Source organism: Carassius carassius, chromosome 38 (genome assembly GCF_963082965.1).
Source record: "Carassius carassius chromosome 38, fCarCar2.1, whole genome shotgun sequence".
NCBI lineage: Eukaryota > Metazoa > Chordata > Actinopteri > Cypriniformes > Cyprinidae > Carassius > Carassius carassius.
The window spans coordinates 7424709-7444108 of record NC_081792.1 but is presented as its reverse complement, the minus strand read 5'-3'; the positions used below and the strand labels follow the sequence as shown (position 1 = coordinate 7444108).

Genomic DNA, 19400 nt, shown 5'->3' with positions numbered 1-19400 from the left:
ATAGGAAGGAACGATTTGGTCATCCGCTTCCTTAGAGGAGCTAGCAGGCTGAATCCTCCCAGACCTCCGTCAGTTCCTGTATGGGACCTCTCGACGGTTTTGGAAGCCATGAAAGGTTCCCCTCTCGAGCCTATCCGAACGATTAGCCTCAAACATCTGTCATTCAAGACAGTGTTCTTGTTGGCTCTCGCTTCAGTGAAGCGTGTGGGTGACCTGCATGCGCTCTCGGTGAGCCCGACGTGCTTGGAGTTTGGGCCTAATGACTCAAGGGTCATAGGCACGGTTATCTGCCGAAATCCCTCAACACACCGTTTCGAGCTCATGTTATTTCCCTGTCTGCCCTGTCGGTGTCAGGAGAGGATGGAGACTCAAGTCTTCTTTGCCCCGTTAGGGTTTTAAGAACTTATGTGTCTCGCTCTGCTGTCTTCAGACAGACTGAGCAGCTGTTTGTCTCGTTCGGTGGACGTTCCAAGGGAATGGCTGTTTCGAAACCGAGCCTATCCAGTTGGATAGTTGACGCTATAGCGTTAGCTTACATTACCATGGGCCTTCAGTGCCCACTGGGTGTCAGAGCACACTCCACAAGAGGCGTCGCCTCATCGTGGGCGTGGTCTAGTGGGATTTCTTTACAGGATATATGTATAACGGCAGGATTGGCCTCGCCGTCTACATTTATCAGGTTCTATAACCTAGAGGTTCCCGCTCTGCAGGCAAAGCTGTTGTCGGTATAGTGGAATCAGTGTCCTGATTGGAACTCTGAGATCGCAAGCGCGATGCGCTGCCGACTGTTATATGGGTAGTATTGCGTAAGACCCACATTCCCACATTGGTCAGGCCTTGCCTTGAATATGTGATGTCATATTGCCGGCGTCTACTGACGCTGCTAGATATGGGACGGAGGGTTTCCCCCTCCTGTTCTAGGATTCTCTGTGAGTCCCTCTGGTGATTGTGCACTGTAAATCCTGGGCGTCGCTTCCAGGTTTATTGGTGTGTGATCTCTGCACGCACGGCGTTTTACATTGGGTTCCCGTAGCGTCTTAGCTAAGATGCAGTACGAGAGAACTCTCGTAAGAGAACGTACTCGGTTACTAATGTAACCTCGGTTCTCTCTAGAAGAGGGAATGAGTACTGCGTTCTCTGCCGTGCGTACGATTCACTCTGGTTCGCTTCGGCGATGAAAAATCAGGTGAGTCAGCCTTTTCGAGCTCCCTTTATAGGGCTAGGCCACACCCGTTTCGGCGGGAAGTGGCATGGAGGGCGCGAGCGCCCTCATTGGTCTGATGTTGCATCAGCCTGCGCTCGATAGGCTTATGCAGTTGCCGCAGAGCAGCCAATGAGCGAGCGAGCCGTCTCGCCTATGGCTGTGTGCTGCTGCAAATGCGCTTTACAATAATTCAAAATTAACCCTCTTGGCGCCACGGTCGAGTTTACTCGACAAGATGCGGCACTGAATAAAACGGCCGATTTTGTCAAATAGGGTGTCAAATTTCATGCAACCTCCCCTGCACCAGATAGCAGACCTGTAATACTTCATCTCTGACTCAAAAAAACGTCATGCTCTTATACAAAATATTCGAGCTAGAGCGTATTGAATCAGTGCGAAAAAAAGCGGAGCTAGTGTGAGACTGAGCCATTTTATCTGACCAATATTGTCAACGTCAGCGAGTATTGGCATTAGATTATTATTATAATCATTATTATTATTATCTAATGGCATCAATAAAGCTTCAATAAAGCCGCAATGAGGTGTTGGGACTTCTATTCACGGACACTGATTCTGAAGGGGAAATATCTGCATTCAGAAGATGCCGGTGATACTGAAAGTGAAAGTAGCCCTTCACCAAGCACAAATGGTGAATCCTTTGCCTAATGTAAATGGTCCTTTGCCAAATGTCAGAGGTGTGAACAATGTTTGCCGGGGTCAGAGTGTTCAATCGCGAAATTAGCAGGCGTGTTATTGTCGCAGGGACGAGGCGGGAGATTTTTACCGCGCTAGACATGTATATTTGTCTTCTGACCGCGCCTCTCCACAATCGCGGCGACAGTATTGTAGTTGAGACTTTGTCTAATGCCACTGGGTATGTTAGACGAGGTCGAATTATTCATAGGACAGTTAGGAGGCAAGGTGGGGAGTCGCAATGACACTGACTGTAGTCCGAGCTGTGCACACTCGGCGCGTGCGCGAGGCAGATCTGGCCGCGCTGCTCATAGCAGAAGCAGAGGCGATGTGACACGGGGCATAGCTTTTGAACTAAACCGGTCTTGTCTACTTGTGTTTGTGTGTCATATGAATAATATATATGTGCCCAATACATGGAATCAGAGTGCCTGCTGTATGTAGTAAATTGAAAATCCCAACTGCTACATGCATTCGGTTTGTTTCTACCATTTATTAGTAATGATTTACACAGTTTGTTTACTACTTACTATTTACCTGAGCATTCAGTATTGTGCAATATAGCACACAGAAGGCGAGGGACATTTTTTGGGGGAAAGAAGTGCTGCATTTTATTATTTAAACATGTGACTTTTCATGAAAATTCTATAATTCAAGATGACCACCCCCATATGACGTCATAATATGCTAATTAGATGGGAAAATAAAATCCCTACATAAACATTGGGTCATCCTTAATATTTGTATAATTGACAGAAAGTCTCTATCTTTTATAAATTTTAAGATATAGCCTTCTGAAATTAAGATGTCAAAATCGAACGTTTTAGGAAAAAACCTCTGGCGCCTAAAGGGTTAAGGATAATTTTTTGCTTCAGTGTATCGTGAAAAGAGACTTTTCCCGTAGTGTCTTAGCTAAGACGCAGTACTCGTTCCCTCTTCTAGAGAGAACCGAGGTTACATTAGTAACCGAGTACGTTTTGCTGCATGTGTGTTTCACTATATGAAAACCAGTGTAATGGTTTCCATGTGACCCCTTTTTACTCAAAAGGGATTTTCCTGTATGCATAAACGTTTCGATGGAAATGCTCAATATACAATTCATTATGTACATTAACAACGATTCGGGTCGAGTATAATATAATTTAATGTTGTGAATGGTGCTTTGTGGCGTGGCAAGTTTTCTGTCTGAAGTTTCTCGCTCTGTTCAGCATGCAATGTCACCTGTCTAAACAAACAGCATGTGCTGTTAGTAATTTCAGGCTCTAGAGGCCGCTCTCGTACTGTATAATGAAAACAAAGCCTTCTCAGTCGCTCCAGCAACGGACCCAACCCGGGAAACTATCAGCTGCTCCAGCAAGGGACGAAACGCAGAAAACTATCGGCATGGATTTTTATTGATAACCGATTGTTCCAGCAATCAACTATCGTGCCGATTAATCGTCAAAACCGATAAATCGGTCGACCTCTAATAAACAGGGCTCCAGACTAACATATTCATTTCTTGATTATTTTTATTTTTTTTATTGTTTATACAGATTTGACAGTAAAGCACTAAGCTTGAGTTAAGATGCTTACAAAATTTACTTTTATTAACAACAGTAACAGGTGCAAAATCTACTTTTTATATACAGAAAATGTATATATTCCACTCTTACTAAAGAGTGCATATTGACTGCATTCCATTAGTTTTTCAAATTGGTATGTTGAATTCACTGCAATGTGCTGGAAATAGTTGTGTGAAATGCATGCAAGTCAATGGCTTGAATTTTCTTGAATGATAAAACGCATTCGACTATTTCTAACAGAACACCATGGTTACAGTTAGTGTTACAGTTTCTGTTTTTTTGACATATCAGCACTGTTTAAAACCGATTTCTGTACAGAATTTGAATGATTCTCACTAAATCTCGCAGTAACCTTATCATTGTGCGTGAATTCAAACTCTTCTCACTGGATCTCGCAGCACTGTTGCATCTGTGCAATAACAGTGTCTAGAAATCAACTTTGGGTCCCGAGAAAAGCTGTTCTGAGCTCCAACATGTTTGTTTGCTTTGTAGTCCGAGCTGATAAATGGTTTCGACTGTGCAACGTGGTTTAGTTTCGCTTCAGTTTCTTTTGCCATTTGATGTTTCTCATATGCAACAGTAAGTTAAAATGAGTTGAAAAATGAGTTGGGCAACGTGGTGGTCGCGCCAGTGTGACTGCTCACAAAAATTAGTCGCAAACAGAAAAATTGGTTGCATGGGTTGAATCTTTGTAGGCCAAGAGCCTCTGCAGACCTCAGTCCCAGCCTCAGCACACTTCCATCCAGAACCCACAGCTAAATTGTGTTTAAGAGGTCATGCTTGCAGTATCCCCCCACCTGGGCTATGATCCAGGAGTCTATACCCCCCCCCCCCCCCCCACACACACACAAATGAACATATATCAATATGTAGAGACCTATTAATTATCTTGTCTTGTTTTTAGAGCACTGAGTCTGGTGAAGAGACCCTACTATGCGTGAATACAAGCTTGTGGTGTTGGGCTCTGGCGGCGTGGGCAAATCAGCCCTGGTAAGTACAGTATAACATGTCATCTTCACCAAACCTCAGAGCAGCTTGACTACAGTGATTAGCCAAGCAATTAGGGCTATGTATCACCAACAATGTCACGATACGATATGCATCACGATACTAAAGCCACGGTACGATACATATCACGATATGGTTCAATTTGGAATTTAAACGAAATTTCGATTGACCAGTTTAATTACAGTAATATGTGTTTATTGAATAACCAGTGTTATAACAGTTGTGATAACTGAAAAACAATTGTTTTTGTCATTGGAAAAAAAACGATGGTTTAAATGAAATAAAATATTGTCAAAAAAGCTTAGAATGACTCTTCCTTTTTGCTTTTAAAGTCACTGCCTCAGTAACTGAAATGACAATTATAGTGACACTGAAGCAAATAAATAAAGCTCAATGACTAAACTGAATTTAAAACATATTCCATAAAAGCAAAAACTGTAACAACTTAAATTTACACTTGTACCAGGGATGCAAGAGGGTACATCTTGCACATCTTCAACCTCTGCCTGATTAGGCCATCCTTAAAAATATTTTGGTTTGCAGTAACAGTATTTTTTTTTTTAAAAAGGGTCGGTAGGTCGGTCTATATTTTTTTTTCAAGTTTCAATGTAAAAAAAAAAAAGTACATTTTTGTGATGGTGATGACGTCGGTATGAATTTAAACAAATTAGCATATCGTGACGTCACTGACTGGGTCTTCAACCCGTGCCTTCGGGCGCATCATTGCAAACCTCATTTTGATGCAGGCTATATAGACCACAAACAAATTTAAATCTTTGTCAAAAACATGTTTATTGCATGAATTTCAGGTGAGAAATAAAATGAGGTACTGTTTTACTTGCATCCACCGCTACGTATCAATGCAACCTACAAATGAGAGAACATTTACTTTGCTTTCTTGGGTTGTCACTTTTGTGAAAAAAATCCTGTTTGATTTGAGTGACGAGTGTTCATTGAATCGATTGTAAAATCGATTTTGTATGTCTAAAGTTTTATACAGCAAATAACACGAAATATAGGTAAATCCACGGACAACAGGCAGGAAGAATGTAAAGATTCAATATATTGGTAAAGACCAATATTTCTGATTATTTATTGGCGTGAAGTTACATGCACAATGACAAACAGGAGCGCAACATTTTCGAAAAACAATAAGCAGAGTGGACTGCCATAATGCAAAACATTTACTGCAGGCTTCAAACATGGCTGTGTTTACGATTAAATTTCAACAACAACAAAAAAAAAAATCGAATTTTAGGTGTGCATTAAGGAAGCTGCCTTATGAGCCCCGGTACGTGTTCCATTCCATCTCGCCGCACGCACAGCTGTGTCTACACAACTTTCAAAGGCGGACGAGCTCGACACGCAGTATCTGCTTTCTCATCTTTCACCCCGTGTACGCGCACGAGATGCGATGACGATGTATGTGCCATTGCATTAGAAGGTTATGTTAGCCTATCCAGTTGAAGCCACTTAAAAAAAAAAAAAAAAAAAAAAGAACATCAATGTGGAGAAGATCTTGTTTACATCAAAACTGAAACCAAGCCGTTCACACAGAACGCATATTTCTCACATTTTCTAGAGGGACACCACAAGAGAGCCGCATGTTTAGAAAGACATGTAAAATTTATGTATTAATTTAATTTTGTAAAAATATCTCGAGACTTTATGTTGGGTTTTTGTTCCCCATCCCACTGCATCTCATGTTTTTAAATGAAAAAATGTATCCTGTGTGACTGGTTTTCCGCCCTTTTTATTTATTTAAAAATGCATGCATACATGATGCTGTTTTGTTTATAGTTCTTTAAGCAACTTAATTAATAATAATTGGTTCATAAACATTATTTTAAATATTATGTGTTTTTCACAGTATTCTAATGCTTTGAATAAACATGAAGTAATATTTTGCTCGATGCGCTATCTTGAGCCTCAGAAGAGAAGCAAAAAGCTTTTCTTCACCCTAACTGAAATTATGCATTTAAAATTTGAATACAATTCGAATTTTGATCATATTTAATTAAAAAATTCGAATTTAGTTTTATCAGCTATTTTGACAGCCCTAGGCGATTCTAGCCCGAAACTGTATGAGACTGAATACCGGCTGAATTCACATTTCTGTTGTAAAAAGAGAAACATTGTGCAGAAGTATTATTTGCTGTTATGCGTGTTTGTCCGAAGCTGCAGTTGCTGTGTGACGCCTGTTCAAAAAAAAAAAAAAAACCTGGACTCATTCGAGAAAAGGTCGCTAAAATCATTTTCTTATTTTTGTTTTCGAAACTTGTGTTGGTTGATTTGTGCTTGATTCGTGCAGTAGATTTTCGAACATAAAGTGACAGTCGACACGGTCACGGTTTTAGACTAGAGAGGGGAAGGGATGGGAAAAGATCTGGGCACAGTTTTTACAGAACTTTGTGCCAAGTTAAAGCGGTGTCGAGCTGTTTTAATGAATTTTTTTTAGATGTATTATGGTGCCCGAACCCGTATGACTTTGAACAGTGACCGCGAACATTTAGTTTACTGCAGCCGCATCCATCATTACCAAGCGCGGACCGTTGACTCTGACAGCGAGTGAGAGTATGAGACGAAGCGAACGCACAGGCCACAGTGTGACATCCGTGTAAACACAGATGACGTCAAGGTTTTTTTTTTTTTTATTAAAGAAGATAGTCTTCATTTGTATGTAGGCCAAGGCAATTTATATATTTACAATACTTACTTAAATATAATTAATAGTATTTTATTGCGTTTGTATTAGTTGTTTGAAGAGTAAAAAAATAATTGGTCAGTCTTAACGCAAATTTACAATCGGCAAGTCGGTCGGACTAAAAGCAAAAAAAAATAAAATTTTTGAGTCGGTGCTAAATTGACAGGGTCGGTCGGGTTACGGCAAACAAGAATATTTTTAAGGATGGCCTTATACAGTGTCAGAGGTGATTGTTGTGTTTTGGGAGGGGAAAATGCATCTCCAAACAAGTCCTTTTCTCTTTCTCAGCATTCTTTCTGTTCTGATCTGCTTCATTACTCTGGTCCTGAAATAATCATAACATGACATTTTGTAATTAATAACTTGGTAAAACTTTACAAAAAGGTTAATTAATTAACATTTAACTACATTAGTTAAATGAACTAATCATGAACTGCACATCTACAGCATTTATTAATCTTTGTTATATAACATTTACTTCTACTTTATTAAAATCTTGCTAACATTAGTTAATGCACTGTAAACTAACATTAACAAACAATGAACAACTGTAATTTTTATTAACTAACATTAACAAAGATTATTGTTATTGATTATTGTTAATGGTTAGATAATGTAAGTTAATACATTATCTGATGCTTAATAAATGAACCTTATTGTAAAGTGTGTATTGTAAACTCATGTATCCCATATTTTGTAGATTAATAAAATAATTTGTACAGTAATAATTTGTACATTAATAAAAACATATGTTGAGTTGATATCCAAAAAAATCATTTTTACAGATGAAAAAAGCTGATATAATTAACTAAGTTTCTTACAGTCAGCTTACCGTTGCAAGTGAAATCTGTGGTGCCTCCTTTGCCATTTTGGTGTAGAGCTCCTGTCTGTTCTCCTCCTCCGAAAAGGGCAGTGCTTTAAAGCGTGGATCCAATGCTGAGGTCAAAATTAGAAGGGGCATTTTACGGTCATATCCTTTCTCCAGATCTCCAGTCACAGCGATCTTTATATCCCGCGTCACTGCCGAGTTGGTGGCTTCAATTTGAGTGCCATGACTTAATTGAGCATGCAATTTAAGTGGCTTCATTGCCTTTATTATGTCTTCAGCACAGGTTATGTCTGCTTCTGTTAATGTCCACAGATCTTTGGCATTTTTCCACACCTCAGTTGACAGTAATGCAGCGCAAATTGTGGGCTGTTGTCCTATGAATTGCTCCAACAAGTCATGTGCACTGTTCCACCTTGTACAGACATTGGTCATCAACTTATGCTCAGGAAGGCCAAGTACCTTTTGCTTCTCGTGCAGGACATGGCAGGCGATTGAAGTGTTCCTAAAAAATGTTGTGATGCTTCGAACTCTTCCGAGAAGATGGGAGACTTTCGGTAACCCATTGAGCAGCCAGATTCAAACAGTGAGCAAAGGAACTGACATTAAAGAGTAACTAAACCCTAAACCAACTTTTTTTAGTTAATGATCTGTAAGAATGGGGCTTTATTAGTGCTGTTCATTGATTCGAGTAACTTTTTTGCCATTTGAGTATAAAGTGTTTTAATTCTACAATATATGGTGTAAAAACGTCTGCTGCCCTCTTCAGGTTGAGCGGTGGCTACTGCAGTTGATTTTTCCTATTGGATGTTGCGGTGGCTAGTGACGTAAGCGGTGGCAGGTGACGTAAGCAGTTACCAGCTCACCACGCCCCTTGGTACGAGCTGCCACGCCCTTGCCCTTGACAGTATAAAACCATCAAAATCACTGTAGTGAGTCAGGAGCTGGAATTGCGAGTATTGGTAACGACCAGAATAGACTATTATAGCATCTATTTAGCAGAGCAATTATATAGTTATTTAGATCTTCAAGTTAGCGTAGATTTATCTGTATTTAGTACAGTGGTCAGGATGGTACGGAGGTGTGTTGCTGGTTGTGACAGCACTGCTTGACTGCATAGTTTACCAGCAGACTTTAAAATTAAGCGCCAGTGGTTGCATGCACTTGGCCTGGAAGACCGCAAGTTCCCGCCTAGAGCTCGAGTGTGCAAACTGCGTTTTACACGGGATTGCTTCTCCAACGCAATGGAGGTGGAAATGGGCTTCTCCACACAGCTCGCGCTGAAAAGCGACGCAATCCGAGAGTTAAGACCGCAGTTTGAGCCAGCAGCTTGAATTGATATGAACAGACACCTCGACACCCTCCACTTCAGGTGAAAGTGGGGGAGAAAAGTCCTCTACTTCAAATGATCGCTCTGTTTTAAAGCTACTTGCGTCATTAGTCACACTCCATTTTAGCGTCTCTGATAGCAGCTGTCAATCAATCCATCACTGCGAGTCTCAGGATCACGCCGCACTCGCTCAGCCCCGCCCTAGGTTCGTCCCCTCTATCTCCGCTGTGATCTGCCCACTTTTCAGCATTTTTCAAAAATTGTCAGTTGGCGGAGTCAGGCTCTGAGCAGGGGTTTAGTTACACTTTAACTAATTTGGCTAGCTTTGCAGGTACTACCATGTTAGATGCATCATCAGTCACAAGCACTGGATCTTTATCTTTTATTCCCCATTCGTGCATCATGTAGCAAATCTGCGATGTTTGCTCCGGCAGAACGGGCGAGACAAGTTCCCAATGAGGAGAGATGTAGTGGCAGGTTATCGTAACATTCAATTGGGTTGCTCTTGATGTCCATGCATCGCAGGAAATTTAAACTCTCTGTGTAGAAGAAAGTGACAGCAGAACATCTCGCTTAAGTTCATCATACAACCAGGGAATTGCCGTTTCTGTTAAAAACTGACATGTTGATATGAAGCCGTTATTCTCAACAACACTGTATGGCCATAAATCCTCATATATGAATCACATTAATGCATTTGTAATCTTTTGAGATCACAGAGGCGTGGGGAAGAGTTTTGAGATGAAAGCATCAGGCATCGTTGGCTGCTTCTTGGATGATGGATGTGTGCAAGGTCTACCTGCTGCGGCCAGGGCTGGCTGGTCTGGATGATTCGTCGTGTTCCTGGTGTACTTTTGTTTTGTAGTCCTTGCATATCGCATGACTCATGTCTACTGTCTGACTGTCTGCTTAGCGTAAATCCTAAAATTCTCCCATATTTTACTTTTGTCGATGGTGGAAAAATCCTCTCATCCATTTTGAATGTCCCGCTCTGCTGCTTGCATTGTTAGCACCAATTGACGTCACGTAATTGGCTAGATTTAAAAGCATGACAGCAGCTGCTGTATCGATACACGCATCATCAGGAGTTCATGATGATGTAATGTTGTATCGATATTCTGAGCACAGCCCTACAAGTAATGATGTGATCCACAGTAATGATCAGTAGATGATCAGAAAACCATGGCTTTGGTTTTCTCTGATTGTCATTTGGTTCTATAGCTGTAAAATCACAATACCGGCTCAACATTGTGATGTCTGTCAGCCATCGGCAATGGACGATGAATGTGTCTATCAGTCCAACCCTTGTTTTATCTGTTATAATTAATGTACCATGAACATTTTTATTAACCAATATTGACAAATATTAATAAATACTTAAAATTAATATTGTTAAATGTCAAAGTAAGATATTTAAAGTGTACTGAATAGGGATGCACTGAAATGAAAATTCTTTGCCGAAGGCGAAGCCAAACAAAATGAAACACTGGGCTGAATACCAAACATGGTTTTTCAAATTTTCTCCCCATGTAGTTAAAGTCATATGGATAAGAAACAAACATAAGGGTAGACATTTTATTTTTGGATACTATTTTATTCACAACAATCTCTCTTAAAATAACTTATAGGGTTATGATAATCAAAACAGTCCTGAGCTAGATCAAGCTTTGATTTTTGCAAAACAAACTATAACTAATTACATTTTTTTTCCCCCACTAATAAAAAGATTTTATCATTAGCTACCTCCACACTGAAGAGCTGTGTTATGACAGAAAATCAAGTTGTAATTCTAACTGAAAGTGACGACTTTTATGTTTAGTACTGTAACGCTACTTGATTTAAGGCTATCTATTTCATAAAGTACTGAATAAATAGTGGCGTCTCTAACTATTGGCGACATTAGAAATGAATATTATATAATAGATGCTTCTTTGAACATTTTAATAATTTTAATATATAAAAAAAAATATTTGTTGTCAATTTATTTTATCAACGTTGTCGATAATGTCCACTAACCGTTTCAGCCTTACTATATAATAGTATTGCATCCTTCATAGCTCTGAACAGTCTTAGTTTTATCAGATTTATAAAAGAAAGATATAGCTTTATGCTTCTCTCCAAAAACAGCCGAACTCCTTCAGGCATGCCGTGGGTGGAGCTAAAGAGTCGTGATCACTTATGCGCCGATTGCCAACAAAACACTTTTAATTGAGATTTACTTACCGCCTGCGGTTCTGACTCATGACTGGGATCTTTTATCGCTGGAACCACTCCCAGTTTTGTGCAAATCCTGTTTCGAACTGGGCCTTGTTGATAAAACATTCATCAGTGAAATGATGGGAGCAAACAAACACACTTCCGAAACATAACTGATGTCTTTAAAAAAAAAAAAAACCGCATTCACTGTTCACGTAACGCTGGTTCTTTGGAAAGCTGAACAAGGTCAAGGTTATCTTTCACTCACATTAGGGCTAGGCAGTTTTTTTTTGTCTGAAATTTCATATTGACAGGCTGAAAGCTGCTGTTCATTGTTTTTACAGAACATTTATAGTTAATAATAGTCTACTGGTGTTATACCTTCAGTCATTTAGAATTCAAATTACCTTGACTAGATAATTTTTTAAAGCATTTTCCTTGTATTATTTCAGAACATTTAATTTGTTTAAGACAAGTTTGTACAATATGTAGTTGTAGTTCATTCATTTTTCCGTAAATATATTCATGAAGTGATTTGATTAACATTTACATCATGTTGAGGGGAGGAGTTATCTAAATAGGGTTGAGGTCCTGTTGGGATATGGGCGTCTTTGTTTTGGTGCTTTCAAATGTAAGCTTCATTTGGCAAAATTGACTTTATCTGTCAAATCATCTCAGATGTATGAAGAACGGACCCCAGGACATACAGATCTTCTATTGGTCAAACATTCTCATGTGATATAAGGTCACCAAACTTTAGAAATTCATAAAAATAAAGATTTTTTTTAATACTAATTTGTGTTTCTGGTCTCCCACATTTGCATATGTATGAATGGACGTCAGAGAGACCGGAAGTGTACTGTGACCACACCTTCAGTCCTTTACTGCTTTGAGAATATATGGCAGTTGTTGTTTTTTTCCTGACTTTTGACTGATTTTTTTTTTTTTTTTTTCAGGTGTGTATTAAACATTCTCTGGCTCTAATGTAATATCTGTGTCTCTTGCAGACAGTCCAGTTTGTCCAGGGAATTTTTGTGGAGAAATATGACCCCACAATAGAAGACTCCTATAGAAAGGTAGCAATTCAATGCTCAGTAGCTTTTCCTGTCTTTTGTTCTATATCCCAGTGGAAGATGGAGGCTTATTTGTTTAATTTCTTCTCTTCTCCTCATGCAGCAAGTGGAAGTGGACAGCCAGCAGTGCATGTTGGAGATCCTGGACACAGCAGGAACAGTAGGTCCTTTTGGCCTCCGTTTCCACACTTCAGCCAGCAACAGCAGGCAACATACAATTACCAAATTAGTGGACAAAAAAAGATTTCACAGCTCTTTGACCGATTTGGATAGACCCAAATAACTTCTTATCCAAACCTGATGTGCATAAATTAATTTTTTAAAAACAACCTGAAACGAGACAGGCCCAACCAAATTAGACCTGATTTGTTGACAATTTCTTTAAAAATCATCTGGATCCGAATGCAAAAGGTGGTGACATTTGCACAGCTTGCAGCTCTGCATGGCAGTGGTGGGTGGTGACAGCTGGGTATGATACAAACCTAACTTATCTGTTGATTAAATCAGTTCTCTGATCCTTCTTCATCATCAGCATTTATGTTAGCTATATATTTTTAACCCATGTTGCCAGATAATGTCAACTTTAAAAATGTAAAATAAAAATTAAATATTTGCATTTAGCAGACGCTTTTATCCAAAGCGACTTACAGTGCATTCAGGCTATCAATTTTTACCTATTATGTGTTCCCAGGGGAATCGAACCAATTGAGAACACTTTATTTTGTAATATGTGGGATAATAGCCTTTTTTCTGTGGAATTTTTTTTTTTTTTTTAAATATGCAGTTATGCTTTAATGTTCGTTAATTTGATTTAGTTTATTAATTTTGGAATCATCAACTGCATTTAGATGTTTTTTTTGTTATCTGTAAGAAACTCCAAGTAGATAAACTACTTATGTTGCACCTCAAATGACAAGGAATTTATATTTATGTTAATATTAGCAAGTAAATCCCTGCCTTCATTCTGTCGAATGGCTCGGCTGTTGCAGAGTACCGTTTATAAGGTTCTCATACTGCTGCTGCTCACGCCAGAATCCCATATGGTTTGGTAATTTACAAACAGAAGAGGAGGCGATAACATATCAAATTATTGATATGTACTTGTTATAAATAATAAAATATTGTTTAATGGCCAAATCAAAAAATATAAAGTTGGCATATTTATTTACCATTCGGGAGAAGAACATCCATCTTTAATCACCCGAGACCCAAAACTACACAATAGATAATATAACCGGCTTGTGTCCAAAGATTAGAATCAGAATCCTCTCAGGTTAGACCATGTGTTTCAAGTGGACCCCTGAAGATCTCTAGTTCTCAGTGTAGGCTGTAGAGGTCTTGAAAGACCCTTCTCTCAAACCCATAGCATAATAATGTGCTTTAATATTTGCTGAGAAAAGCCCTGAAGTAATGTAAGACATTACAATATTGTGGCATAATCACTGAATGAACAGTATATTGAATTTAAAATAATATATTTTTTAAGGAGGTGTGAACTAAGAAATCAAAATCCCCTTGATCTTTTGACATAAAGTCATTGTACTATAAAAACATCCTGTAAGTTTCAGAACTTAAAACTTTCTTGTCAGTCTAAAGACAGCTTAAACAGTAAGGAAAACATTTATTTGATCCCCTGTTGATTTTGTTAGTTTGCCGACTCACAAAGAAATTAAGGGTCTGTAATTTTTATGGTACTTTTATTTTAATGGATAGAGACAGAATATCAACCAAAAAATTCTGAAAAAATGTGAAATAAGTATTTGATCCCCTACCAACCAGAAAGAATTCTGGCTCCTACAGATTGGTTATGTGCCCAGATTAGTCCGGTCACTTTAAAGGTATACTCCACCCTAAAATGAAGATTTTGTCATTACCGTATTTTCCGGACTTTAAGTCGCACTTTTTTTTCATAGTTTGGCTGGTCCTGCGACTTATAGTCAGGTGCGACTTATTTATCAAAATTAATTTGACCTGAACCGAGAGAAATGAACTAAGAGAAATGAACCAAGTGAAAACATTACCGTCTCCAGCCGCGAGAGGGCGCTCTATGTTGTTCAGTGGTAGACTACAGGAGCACTGAGCAGCATAGACTTATAGTCTGAAAAATACGGTAATCACTCATTTATCAACCCCCATGTTGTTACAAACCCGTAAAAGCTTCATTCGTCTTCGGAACACAATTTAAGATATTTTGGATGAAAACCAGGAGGCTTGAGACTGTCCCATAGACTGCCAAGTAAGTTACACTGTCAAGGTCCAGAAAAGTATAAAAAACATCGTCAGAATAGTCTGCCATCAGTAGTTCAACCGTAATGATATGAAGCGACAAGAATATTTTTTGTATGTGAATAAAACAAAAGATAACGACTTTATTCAACAATTCTTTTGTCAACAGTCTAAATAAAGATGGCTCATAAAGAAAGAAGATATGGATTCTGATCAGGATTTTTGGTATCTGTAGATAAGATCACCAATCTTTTTGAAGCCTTATTTTTATCATGTAGAATTATTTATAGTGATGCTCCAATCAGGATATTTACAGACATACATTTAAGTTGCCACGCTTCCCTTGGAGGGTGGGGGCAATAACAAAAGCAACCAAAGCCGGCTTATCAAGTATGGAAATACACACAATGACACGCCCCTACTGCATGCTCTAGTCTCTCTGAAAAACAAGCCGATTTCAACCTCAAAATGTATGCTTTTTGAATATACCAATACTGCGATCTCAAACACAGACAGGCTTCTTCGTGATCTCAACTAACAGATTCTGCAAAAAAAACGAAAATCACACTTTTGAAAAAAAAAAAATGCTTCTTTCTCATTTTGCTCGAAAGTTGTGCTGCCGAGTTGTGTCACTGGTTTCCGTGACGGGTCACATTTTAAACATTAAATATTTTAAAAACATTAAAAATCTTACTGTTCAAAAACTTTTGACTGGTAGTGTAAGCTGATTATTCGTATTGATTAAAACAAATGTGCTTTAGCAGTATAATTAGTATTAAAAGTGCTCTGAACTGCTGCAGAGAAAAAAAACAACACGTTGCTGGAGACGGACTTAAAAATGCTCCACCAGCAGGAGACGCTGTGAAAATGTTAGAACCGGGTAGAACTAGCGGTTTCTCCAGTAACGGCTGTAATCAAAGCAGCTCCGCTCATGAACGCTTCTTTATCAGATATAATGGAAATGTCATTGAAACTTTTCTGAAAACAGTTGGTTCCCTTCAGAGATACATTCAAATAAAACACCTGCAACGCGTTTTGATTTTGAAATGTGCATTTCTCATGTTCATTCAACAAAGTCAAACGCTACAAATAAATAAATGTATGGAAAACACTGAAAAAATAAGATGGTGCTAAACCATTAAGGGCTTTATAAGTAATAAGCAATATTTTAAAATCTGTACGATGTTTGATAGGGAGCCAGTGCAGTGTTGACAGGACCGGGCTAATATGGTCATACTTCCTGGTTCTAGTAAGAACTCTTGCTACTGCATTTTGGACTAGCTGTAGTTTGTTTACTAAGCGTGCAGAACAACAACCCAATAAAGCATTACAATAATCTAACCTTGAGGTCATAAATGCATGGATTAACATTTCTGCATTTGACATTGAGAGCATTGGCTGTAATTTAGATATATTTTTGAGATGAAATAACACAGTTGCTATCAAATAGCACACCTAGGTTCCTAACTGATGACGAAGAATTGACAGTAGTCACAGTGTTCTGTGTTAATAGATGCAGAGTTTTTAGGTCCTATAATTAACACCTCTTGTTTTTTCAGAATTTAGCAGTAAGAAATTACTCATCATCCAGTTTTTTTTATATCGACTATGCATAGGCCTGTTGCGATAGTCGATAAATCAATTAATCGCCCGGAAAAAAAAATTAGCTCTAACTTTTTTTTCGGCCGCGATAATTTCCTTTTTCAATTTTTATTTAAAAAATGTAACATGTCATGATGTGATGTGATGTGGGGTTAGTCTGGAGCGCAGCCTGTTGACAGCCCGCGGTAGAAAACACCCTCTCTGATGGTACAGATGTTCCGGGAATAAAGAGATAACGTCTCTCTGGGAAGCGCCTTTCATTTGCTTGTGGATGTTTGCGTCTCAAGTGATATTGCATTGTACTTGCACTACTGCTTTATTTTAATACCGCGTAGCATATTTTGCAAGTAACTTAATTGCCCTTTCTGTCGAAATGGGCCTACTTTTCGTTCGCTTCATTTGACATGCTCAGCTAAATATGTCTGTAGGCATGTGGTTACGTATGTGTGAACGTACCCAATGAGTTTACACACACACACACACACATACACACGAAACTTTTAACTGATACTATTAGGGACCATTCACATGTCGCGCCTAAAAATGCGTGGAAAACGCTAGACGTGTCGTTTTCTCCTTTCCAAAGCGTTCGTGCAGGTGTGCTCCTGAGGCGTCTGTCATTGCTAAGCATCCATCAGACGCGATATCTGTTTCAACAAGGACATTTCGGTAATGGATTTCCGCCACCGAAAAAACCCTTGCAGTAACTCTGTAACAAGATTTATTAACTACGAAAAGTAAAAAAAAAAAAAAAAAAAAAACTCTTGCAGTGTTTGGGTACAATGGGGAATTTTACCCCGAAGGAAGCTGATTGACTTGGATCTTGTCACATGACCTGGTGCGCTTGCGTCATTCTGAAGAGCTGAGATGTTTTTAACTAGATGTGGGGCGGACGCGCCTGGAAAAAGCGAGCACGTCTCTTCTATTATGAGTGCGCATACCGCATTTGAAATAACGAACTTGAGCGCCCAAAAGACACGATGTGTGAAGCCCTTCATCCGTCAAAATGTTTACTTTCGGTTAATGCCATATAAACATAATATAACATACAAACATACAAAATTAGTTAATTTTAAGCCACACAAAGTCAACATGTTATTTCTTTTTCAGAATCTGCCATAAAATAAAAAGTTTATTGATCTTTGAAAAGGTGTACCTATGCTATTTTGCCATTTATCATTTTATTAGTTGACACTGGTCTTAGAAGGACAATATTATCGTTTATCGCGATAATTTTTTGGACAATTTATCGTCCAGCAAAATTTGTTATTGTGACAGGCCTAACTATGCATTCCATTAGTTTTTCAAATTGGTGTGTTTAACCGGGCCGCAAAGAAATATAGAGCTGAGTTTCATCAGCATAACAGTGAAAGCTTACATCATGTTTCCTGATGAGATCTCCCAAGGGTAACATATAAAGCGTGAAGAGTAGCAGCCCTAGTACCGAGCCTTGAGGTACTCAATACTGCACTTGTGATCGATATGATACCTCTTCATTCACTGCTACGAATTGATGGCAGTCATATAAGTACTAATTATAATAATAATAATAATAATAATTTAATAATTTATAATAATAATTATTATTATAATAATTCCTTACATTTATATAGCGCTTTAAACCAAGTACGATTTAAACCATGCTAATGCACTTCCATTAATGCCAACAAAGTGTTCAAGTCTATGCAAAAGAATGTTGTGGTCAATTGTGTCAAACGCAGCACTAAGATCCAATAGAACTAATAGAAAGATACAACCACGATCAGATAATAAGAGCAAGTCATTTGTAACTCTAAGGAGAGCAGTCCCAGTACTATGATACGGTCTAAATTAGGGCTGTAGCTATCAAATATTTTAGTAATCGAGTATTCTACCAAACATTCCATCGATTAATCGAGTAATCGGATAAAATGTGTTTTTGCTTAATTAAAGTGCAATATTAATTATGCAAGAGAAAATAAGACTCCTGGGTCTTGTGACGGTCACGGAGGGACCGCACGTTCAACATGGACATTAAAGGCCGTGTTGCAGGGTAAATTCTTTTACGAATTTGTGCAATTTGCTTGATGGTAATAAACATTTAAACTGTTATCCATTGTATTTTATGTTGTTGGGTATCACAAAACGGAATATAATACGAAAAAGTAGGTACTATCTTACAGCGGTCTCCTTTTCCCCATAATGCATTGCATCACGTCACGTTGGGGAGAGAATTTACCAAAGCTCGCCTTGAGAGCATTGAGAGTGACTAGAGAGAGACGAGTAGTAGACGAGAGTATTCAGATAGCGCAGATTATAGATAAATACATAGATATATATAGATAGATAGACTACATATATAGATAGATAGACAGACAGACAGATAGATAGATATCGACCAACAGCGACCCAAACGCACTCACTTCCCTACAGCACAAGCTTTTCAGCGCAGTTTCCATGGGACAGCACCCACACAAGCAGCTGCCAAACACGGCGACACGCACACGGCTACGTTTGCAACAACATTTTCACCGGAGGAAGAGATAAACGCTTAGAAACATCCATATAGCTAGCATGATACCTTCTATTTCTAGATGACAAAGACAACGTTTACCAGTTCTACGTCACTATGACAAAGGTTACCGGTACTTATCTGAACTAACGTCATGATCACTGCCACTAGATATAAAGAAAACTTTGATTTTTCACTCGGTGCTACTCAATGACAGTAAAAAAATAAATAAATAAATAATAATAATATATGTGTGTGTGTGTGTGTGTCGTTATTGTGCACTGCTGCTCGTAGACTAGCTCTAGTGCTCATTGCTGCGATGCTAAACGATAGCAACTCACCAGGACACTTCACCAACTCTCCACTCATTCTCTTCGGACCATGCATTTAATGAGCTTTGAGGGACATCAGTTCTTGGCAATTCCTCATTTGCCCTCTCACGTCTGGCAGGTTTGAAATTACACAGCTGCAGGTCATCATAC

General features: G+C 38.7%; 1 protein-coding gene across 2 annotated transcripts in view; it reads left to right on the top strand.

Annotated features, from left to right (window-relative positions):
* LOC132119233 (ras-related protein Rap-1A-like) overlaps nucleotides 1–19400 on the top strand; it is a 69182-nt gene that overhangs the window by 17009 nt on the left and 32773 nt on the right. For both annotated transcript variants that reach the window (XM_059529034.1, XM_059529033.1), the window contains exons 2-4: nucleotides 4367–4452; nucleotides 12534–12602; nucleotides 12703–12759. In XM_059529034.1, coding sequence (XP_059385017.1) covers nucleotides 4396–4452; nucleotides 12534–12602; nucleotides 12703–12759 — 183 coding nt within the window. In that variant the 5' untranslated portion in view covers nucleotides 4367–4395. The remainder of the gene's footprint in view (nucleotides 1–4366; nucleotides 4453–12533; nucleotides 12603–12702; nucleotides 12760–19400) is intronic.